Here is a 9,733-nt window from a genome sequence, read left to right as displayed (position 1 = left end):
TGATCTTCTCAAATGCTTAATGACATATTCAACGACATATTTCTATGCTTAATGACATATTCAATGAAATATTTTTCTTCACTTTTCATGCCTATATAAAGGGCTTGTAATAGATAGAAAAATATACACAATTGGAGAAGAAATAAAAATCTCTCATCTATTTCTCTCTATATCTCTTAGCTTGTTTTTTTTCTTATTCTATATTGTTACTTTGAGTTATATTTATAACATTATTATATTTTTTTCAGCTACTATCATATTTTAATTTCTTTATGTCTATAAAAATTTCATAATTCAGAGATAAGAAGTCAACTTTGAACTTTTTTTCCTTTGTAGATTTAAAGTGTTGTCCCAAAGCTAGAATAATTTTAGTGGCCAGAAAGAGCTCAATATTCCCTACGCAAGTAGCATAGAAGCAAACATCTATCATTCAAAAGCATGAATGAACAAGAGACCACTCTTTTACTAAGGTCCACAGAAAGATTTGCCCCTTTAGAAGAAAACAATTCTCTTAAAAATCTGAATAGATTCGGCAAAGCATAAAAAAAATGCCTTTACAGTTTCATTTGAACTCAGTAATTTTGGCTTAAACTCTATATATGTGTTGAAAAATTTATTAAATAAGTATAAATAATAGATTTCGAATCCAGTAAATTAAACGGAATATGATAGAATTCTAAAGTCGAACCCATAAAGTTCAAATTCTTGATCCATCTAGCCAGCCACCAATCTCAAATCACTAATTTGTATTCTATACCATATACAGACTAATTCATGATTATAAAGTCTTTTATTTGTGTGATTATAGGTGCAAATTTAGATAAAATATGTTTTTCAAAAATTTAAACTATATATATGGTTGAGCTGTATATGCACTCACTCCGGAGCTTTTCATCTGCCCTTGCATCAAATTAAAACATGGAAAAAGAAGGAAAAATAAAAAAAGAAGTAGAGGAAGATAAGAGATTTCTTTATTTGTCACCACATGGGAAGATATTTGTGCAAGGGTCCTACTTCTCAACTTTTGAGTCTTTGGCAAGTGACCTTTTTCTTTATATGCAACATCAAACACGGGCGGAGTCTGACATTCAATTGTGTTCGGTTGAATCCGTAGCTTTTGTCCAAATTTTATATTTGTCTTAAAATAATTCATTGAATATGCATAAATTATTAAGTTAAAACTCAATAACTTACAAGAACTTTAATCCTAAACCCATAAGTTTCAAATCTTGACTCCGCCTCTGACGTCAAATCAGATGGAAAATTATTGAGGCATAGTGAGATAGTTGAAATTCCATCTTTAATTATATATAATTATATATACTCGAACTAGAGTTTGAGCTTTGGAAATAAAAGGTCCTTTAATAGGAAGTATTTTACCCTCTTAATTTTTCTACTTATGCGATTTAAATATATCTCGAACTAGACTAGAGTTTGTTCTTTCGAAATAACAAATCATTTGATAGGAAGTATTTTATCCTCTTAATTTTTCTACTTATAAGATTTAAATTAATCCATTAGTGAATTTCAAATACCAAATAGCTAAAGTATAACCAAACGGAAAAGGTTGTGGCTTTTAGTTTAATTTTTTCTCACATTGGTATCTGAACAAATTGGAAGCCTACATATGAGTTGTATGGATCTCTTATCTTTTGGGAAAAATGATGCGAGTTTGACTCAAAGCGGACAATATCACAATATGTTTCGAATATTTTAAGACCGTTTTAGCCCACAATATTTTTATCGACAATCATGGTGTGGGGTAAGAATGCACTTCCTCCGTCGGTTATGGATGTCGAATCTCTTAAACATGGCCTACATAAGTTAAATCTTCTTTCTCCTTTTGCCTTTTCTTCAATCATTTCGTCAATTTATATTAACCCTATGAATTATTGTTTGTTTGTACTTTCTTGGTACCATCTTCACATGTTTTCAAGGTAGTACCAAAATTTTAGTTTAGTACCAAGTTATTAGTACTGCTGATTCATGTGATTAAGTGAAAGTGTACTTCATTAGTTTGTGGAATTCATAACACGAGTAACTTTTCAAGTCACAATATCATTTCTCCTCATTTCTTAAAAAAGAGTAACTGCGAAAATTTTTGACGTTGGTTTATGAGTGTATAAAGAACAAGTATAAATAAAGTTTGATACAAATTTCAAAATAAATTATCTCAATTTAGAATCCATAACGTCTTAATATTGGATTTACCAATAAATGATAGATATTTGAAGACTTTAAGCTTTTAGGGTACTTCATTTTGGTCAGGGCTCAGCTAGAAGTAGTAATTGGAGGAGGAAAAGTAGAAAGAAGCTATGTTGCTACCATTCTTTTAGGCAAAAGGTAGTTTGGCCTTTGGGAGGGGTGGAGAGAGGAGAATGATGGGTGGGGTTAGGTGGGCGGAGCTAGCCGAACCTCCTTCGCCGAATATTAACTATATAAAATGTTTAATTTTTTTTTATGTATTATATATTAGATATTGAATCTTCTTAGCTTTTTCGCGTGTTTATTTTTTTATTTTTTGAATTCTCTTGGTGAAAATCCTGCTTTCGCTAGTGAGAAGAATATAGACGTGAGATTGTGTATTTCCTTGTATTTTAGATTGAAAAAAAGATAGAATAAAGAGAGATAACAATGGGTTTTTCCTTATAAAGGGAGGGTGAATTTGAGCTACATTATGAGGAAATGAAAGCCAAGAAAAAAAAGGTAATTATATATGCAATATACCTTCTTCTTTGTCAATTCTAGTTTACTAAAGTGTCATATGGCCCATAGCACATGACAGGAAGCAAGATAGGTGACTATTAGTCCATTGATTAGAAAGGGAAAGAAATTAAACTAAAATATTGTGGAGAAGAAAAAAATATAGAACTAGAGATAAAGGGGGTTTTGTTTTTCTTTAAATAGTGAAGCAAGATGATAAGTAGGAACCTATACTGAATGTAGCAGGTACAGATTTACCTTCTTCGACTAAAATTATGTACAAAAAATATAGAACTAGAGATATAGTGGAGAAAAAGTATTCTTGGATTTACAATAATAAAAGCGCCTACCGTGGGGCTCGAACCCACGACCACAAGGTTAAGAGCCTTGCGCTCTACCAACTGAGCTAGACGGGCCTTGTTGGTGAACTTCTTAGAATACATTATATGTTTGCTTCCACTTACAACTCAGTGATGATAAAACCACCATTCAATATTTCAAGTTGAAAGTTTAGATAACTAACCAATTGGTTCCCCTTCTCCTCTGTTTATTATGTAATAGAGCCCAAAAATACAATTGGGCTCGCAAACCCGAGGCAGAACGTTCTTGGAATAGGTTCAAATTTTCCTAGTAACATATAGTAATCATTTAACCTCTTTTCCTTACATGAGTGATCTGAAATTTAGAGTTAGTATGTAGTTGGTTACCTTGCCTCTCCATATCTCAAGTTTTCAACTTTTGTTTTAAATGGATTTTAAAGCCTCTCATAGTAGATACTCTCGACACTTAAATCCAGTATGTTTTTGTTATATATTATAACAACAAATTCGTAGGTAGCATTTGAATTCAGAAGTTATGAAACTGATATCCTCACAAACATGTAAAAAACATTAGTGCAGATCCAACAATAATGGAAAATTAGGCCATACAGTACATGTGTCAATTCTTTAGAAGGGGAAAATTTTTAACCCTGCTGGCTTTCTTAGGAGAGGCTTATTCAGCTTCTTATAGTACAAAAAAATAATGGGTATGTTGTTGTTGTTGTCGTCGTCGTTATTGTTATAGTACAAAAAGTCCCAACAATATTCTACATCCCCAAGCTTTACTGCCTAATCTACCAAAATCTGTAGAGTCTCAGAATTTTGTGAACAAATATGTGCTCAAGATTCCTTTCGTATAGAAAAACATGTGATCCTTAGAATAGGCTGCGAGCAAAAAAGAAAGAGTTTACTGACTGCATAACAAATCATTCTCAAGTATAGTGTGTCACTCACAGTGCCCATGTAGCCATGTCTCAGAACGATCATAGTCTGACTGCTCATCTAATATAAAATCAATGAGTAGATCTCACCTCTCCTTTCCCGCACCACAGCCAAAAATAATGGGCTATAATTCTAGAGCATTAAGTTGACCAAGCAATGTCCGATGTGTCAAATGAAAATCAGCTCTTTTATAAGATCATCTAATATGAGATCCTCGAGCTCCAGTCCAACACACACAGCATCAAACTGAAGGTTCATCCAAGTTTCATCTTTTGCTAGATCGCGACTCACAGCATCATCGATTGGTTGATCAATCTTCAGTTCAGATTCGAGACACGAGTTTATATCAGTCCAAACCTCCCCAAGAACATGGTAACCAACAGGCATTGTATGGATAAAAGAACGACATGTTAACGACTTTGGCCAGTAGGAACATGATCTCTCATAAATTTGTAACAAGACCTCATTCACTAAATCAAACAAAAGCAGTTGATCACATGAGATATCAGCACAAATTTCCAATTCCTCAAATACTGAAGGATTCACTGGATGGTCAGCAGAATGCCATTTCCCTAGAAACTGATCATTTCCACTGAAGCCAGATAGTTCTAGTACATCTTTTACATAATTGAATTCAGGTTTATATCTCTTATCAACCTGAATTTGCAAATGAATTCTGTTTAGTTCACTAGCTGAAATTCCTTTTTTATCGGTATTCACTGTATCCTCTTCTGCACCTGTAGAATATTAGTAGTAAATATTATCCTGTTTGTTAGCCAAAGCAGTGTAAACTATACATTGATGGCTTAAAAAAATGGAAAATATAGAGAAGAATGTAGAGATTGTTGCGGAAATGATACCTTTAGATGTCAAGAGCCTAGCTGGGCTAGTAGCATTCTGAAAAATAATATCAGGAAGAGGAAGAGGAATTGATTTATCTAATTTTGAATTAAGAGATGAAGTGACTCCAATAATATTTTCAACCGAGGAAGAGTTCTCGTCTGTCTTTAAGCCACCAAAATCATCAAACGTCTCGCTGACATCAAGAAAAATTGTACTCTTGGAGTCCGAACAGTAACCTTCTTCAATTTGGTTTTCTGAACCTAAAGGGATATTGAGGGATTTGTGTTCGTTGGACTTGGTAGTTGCGACACTTAAGTTGTTGCTCGATGCAGCTCTAGCTAGTTTATATGATGAGTAACCGGGTTCAGGAGAGTCCTCAAGTTTGAAAGAAGGGTAATACCTGAGATCAGGCATAGAAAGAATCCTCTCTAGACTGCCTATGGGGCTACTACTTCTCACTGGTGAAGGTGATCGAGATGCTCTAAAGCTCGACCTATCAAAACCGTACTGTTTTCCTTCCCTATAGAAGCAGGCGTCAAGTAATTGATTATATCTGTCCAATGATTCATTGACAGATGATGTTCTCCTAAAGTATTTCATTTCACTCTTGCTAAACGGAGAACTGCAAGTACTTCCCCGGAAGTATTTCACATGTACGTCTGTAGTTTTCTCCTCAACTATATTGTTTCCCTTTTTGGATGATCCAACACCGTGTGGAACCTTATGAAGGACAGCATCCATGATAATTCGCCTGTCCTTTCTACTCTCCTCAAGTGCGTGCCTTATTTTTCTCCGTAGATTCTTAAAACGATTGAGGATGAGTTTACTCTCGTGATGTTTCTTTTCTGCGCGAGGTGAACATGGAGAGACGTTGTTAAATGATTCAAGTCTTGTCATCACATGTTTTCCAACATCATCATCGTCGCTACTCAAATCCGTTGATGTCACTGAATGGCTATTCAACTGTTCTGCAAAACCGGACTCATTTTCCCCTTTCCCATAATAGTCACATTCCAGCTTGTTCTTATGATTCCTTGACCTGACAGTTCTTCTTCCCCGCGACCCACGTGAAGGAAATGAAACCGACTTGATAAAGTCAAACCTTGATTTGGATACCTGAGTACTATGTAGCTGCAGTGAAGATAAGTCATTTCTCATGTTTTCTGATTCAATAGGCTCACAAGTGTTGACAGCAAGCTCGCGTGTCCTTTTAGGCGGAGGATCTAATAGACTGGCAACAGAATAACTCTCCTTCTCCAAAGTATTGTCAATTAAGGGAATTTCATGAGAAGATTTTAGATCAGCAAGATCTAGATGATGAATAGAATTAGTTCGTTCGAGCTGTATAGGACACGATGAACTTCTGCGATGCCTACCCTTTTTCTTAGTTGTCTCTTCAGTAATCAAAGATCTTATCCGAGATAACATTGAACTTTTGGACACTTGAGCTGGTTCTATAGTTTTCACTACAATCTGAAATGTTATGGTTGATGATATAGTAGTTAGTGCACAAATACGTACATAATGTAGCAAGAAGTTGTTAGAAAAGAAGACAATAGCAGAAAAAATACAAAAGCTCTTAACAAGTTCACTCATATTATCTTGTAAACTTACAGAGGAATTCTCCAATTTGCCTTCTACTCTTTCTTGCATACCACGAGAATCAGCAGTTGTTGCATTATCCCCTACATCTTCAACCACTACAAAAGAGAAAATAGTTAATGCAGGAACTTCGTATGGTTCGGAAACAAGTTATACATGGATTATAATGCAGGATTAGGAATGCAGAGAATATTTCTTGTTGGGTGTTTGGTTCATTGCACAAAAATTGGATATGTAAGATATTATTGAAATAAAGGGCAGCGCGGTGCACAGGGCATCCCGCATTCAGGCAAGTGGAAGGGCTGCACCCTAAGGAGTGTGGTGTAAACAGTGAGTTTACAATTATACCCTTGGATGCTTCATTTTCATAGGCTTCTACAAAAAAATGACAATTTGTTCTTTTGATGTTTTATCCATGTATAAGTTATACATGAATTAGTTATTCTATGTTGATACCAAAATTGGTATAACTATTAGTACGATTTTTTTTTAAATATGATATTGAGTAATCGTTATCTTCACTGAAATATGTTTCAATATAATATTCAAACTTGGAAGCAAGATCTTCACCCGTCTTTACCACTAAGAACCTCATTGCGCAAGGAACACGAACATATTCGTGGAGAGCAGCCTCTATGAATGTGCTCCTTTTTATTTTCTTAATTGTACTTTGTACCATGATTATTTCTTGCTATACATCAAACCAAACGACCCCTAATAGTTATTCAAGCCAACTGTCCTTTTAGTTGAAAAGCTTTAGTAATAAAGACAACAAACTGAGCATATAATGTGAAATGCTTAAGAGCTTAATTAACATAATGTAGCAGTTGGAAACTCTCTTGTGAAAGATTAATTTGTTTTCGATTTCTTTATTTCTTTCTTACCAGCAATCTGCTGTCCACAGCCTTGCCTTTTGTGTGGGAGGTGTTTCCTGACTTGTTGCCATCGGTTGTGATTCAAATTGTGAAGTATTCCCCACATGCATCCCTTAGGATTTTCCGGACTAATACTAGGATCTTGATGTTGCAACCTCTTTCCCATATAGTAAAATCTTGTTTACTACTTAATCAGATTAAAATCTTCCTGCTTCCAATTCCTGCACCATATGTAATTAAGAAGCCAATTTAGCCAAAACCAATAGATCAACCAAAAGAAAAGATAAAAAGGCAGTAATATGCACAAAGCATTCCGCATTTACGCGGAGTCCGGAGAAGGGCCGCACTCCAAGGTAGGGGCGAAGCTACAACCTATCAAGGGCCGAAAAATTATATTGTGTATATAAGTAAAATATTAGGCTTTAGAGGTATATAACATATATTGAACACCCTTTATCGGAGAATTGTTTTGCACTTCTTTCAAGTTTGAACACCTTTGGAAAAATTTCTGGCTTCGCCACTGCTCCAAGGGTGTGATGTAGATAGTCTTTCCTAATGCAAGTATTAGTGGCTACTTCCAACGCTCGAATCCGTTCACACAGAGACAAACTTTACCATTGTTCAAAGGTTCCATTCTAAGAAATGAAACTAAATAACAATTCAAAATAGATCTTAATTGTGAAAAAAAATTCCCCATCTCAAATATGAGTTCATGATATATCAATGTAAAAGCTTAGAAAGAAAAAGAGAAGTGGCAAAAGGAAATTAAAAAAATAAATAGCAGGAAATAGTGAATTGCCTTCGTTAAAATCAAAGATATGCGTTCAAGGGTATAATCGCATGAGATTCATTAACACACTTTCCTTTACATGAAACCCCCATACCATAAAAATACATAGAGTAAGATTTATAATATGAATTATAACTTAAAATTTCCCAATTCATATTTAGGGTATTATGGCAGCAAACTTTTCCCATTTCATGAAACTCCCATGCAATTATCATATAGTAATATCTGTAAAATGCGTTTCAACTCTAAATTTCATCGTATGGGCATCTAAAAAAAAATGCATCAAAATGGTATCTTTACTGAAGACCTCCCATTTGATCCCGGGAATGGGGAAATTCTTATAAGGAAGCACTTTTTTCTTAATTGATCTTACGCAACACGAATCAAGATTAGTCGAGCTGGTGGATTTCGGATACCAGATGATTAAACCAAAATCCATGCAATAAAGATAAAAACAGAAAAGGGGTTTAAAATTTTAGAAGCATGTAAAAATATTAATTAAATGGTGTACTTACGAATTTTAGATTCTGGATTCGTGTCAAAGAGAATTCTAATTGTAACATTAATTATAGTTAATGTACTTTAGGAAATTCCAATACTAAGGTTAGCACAATATCGTCATAATACCTTAGTATTTTATGTAGAGGGAAAATGGAACATCACAGACATGGTAAAAAGGTTGAAATTTGCAGACGAAAAAAAAAGAGAAAGTGAAGGAGGAAGAAGAAATGGATGGAACAGCATTGGGAGATAAATGAATTTTTTTTTCTGTACTTTTGGCGCCATTTATCTGCCAACCGTTTTTCCGTCTCTTTCTCATCTCTCTCTCTTTATATATATATATATATATATATATATATATATATATATATATATATATATCTTTTAAAGTGAGCATTTCTTATTTATTGTTTTGCTAGACCTATATATATAGCTTCAATGCTTCTTTTCTTTTTCAACTTTGTTCTAAGTTTTTCCTTTGTTCTTTTTAAAGTAGTTGGTATAAGGATAAGTGCGTTGCGCGTGTACTTTATCTCGATAAATATAATTTTTTAATTTAAAAACGCAAATGATATTTCACAATGCTCTTTGTGTGTGTACATATATCAACGAGCATACAATTAAAAGAATATAATTAAATAATGTATTATAGTTAAAAAAATAAAATTTAAAAAGTATGAGTTTTTAAAAATAATTAATGTTGATTGTATTTAGATATGTCAATAAAGGAAAAATTCTGCCATATAGAAATTTTCATACATATAATGCGAATACCGATAGGAGAAAATTTTCAAATACAATATTACTATAAAAATAAATTCAAACAACACATATAATTAACTCAGATTTTTTTAACCCATAACTTCTTCCTTCGCGTCTCACGAGATGGCCAATTTTATCGTAAAAATTGCATGGGGCGCCCTATTTGGTCGCCCCTTTTTAACTTGTACCCGCTTTGTTTTTCCGTTTGCATCCATACCCTTTTTTTGTTAAAAGCATTTTAGAAAGACTATTTTGCCCTTCTTTATTAAAAGACTACTTTCTCTCCAAGTATACGACATATTGTCTCTTGTCTCTGTCTCTCTCTCCTTCTTCGCGGTTTTGATTTCTTCTTCTCTGAAATCAAAAGGTTTTCTGCATTGCATTCTTCTTGATTT

The 9,733-nt window shown here is 33.9% G+C and overlaps 1 protein-coding gene and 1 non-coding gene across 2 annotated transcripts; both read right to left on the bottom strand.

Annotated features, from left to right (window-relative positions):
- Positions 1 to 3,046: 3,046 nt before the first annotated feature.
- TRNAK-CUU (transfer RNA lysine (anticodon CUU)) lies at positions 3,047 to 3,119 on the bottom strand. The gene has a single exon. It is a non-coding gene; the product is annotated as a tRNA-Lys (tRNA).
- A 510-nt stretch (positions 3,120 to 3,629) lies between these two features.
- LOC107831993 (uncharacterized) lies at positions 3,630 to 8,786 on the bottom strand. Its single transcript, XM_016659797.1, has 5 exons — positions 8,703 to 8,786; positions 7,295 to 7,506; positions 6,423 to 6,508; positions 4,826 to 6,281; positions 3,630 to 4,702 (listed from the first exon to the last, which is right to left on the bottom strand). The coding sequence occupies exons 2-5, from the start codon at positions 7,449 to 7,451 to the stop codon at positions 4,134 to 4,136; spliced, it is 2,268 nt and encodes a 755-aa protein (XP_016515283.1). The 5' UTR covers positions 7,452 to 7,506; positions 8,703 to 8,786; the 3' UTR covers positions 3,630 to 4,133.
- Between the last annotated feature and the right edge of the window lie 947 nt (positions 8,787 to 9,733).

This window comes from Nicotiana tabacum, chromosome 2, assembly GCF_000715075.1.
Source record: "Nicotiana tabacum cultivar K326 chromosome 2, ASM71507v2, whole genome shotgun sequence".
Taxonomy (NCBI): domain Eukaryota; kingdom Viridiplantae; phylum Streptophyta; class Magnoliopsida; order Solanales; family Solanaceae; genus Nicotiana; species Nicotiana tabacum.
The sequence above is the reverse complement of the archived record's forward strand: the minus strand, read 5'-3'. Positions and strand labels throughout refer to the sequence as shown.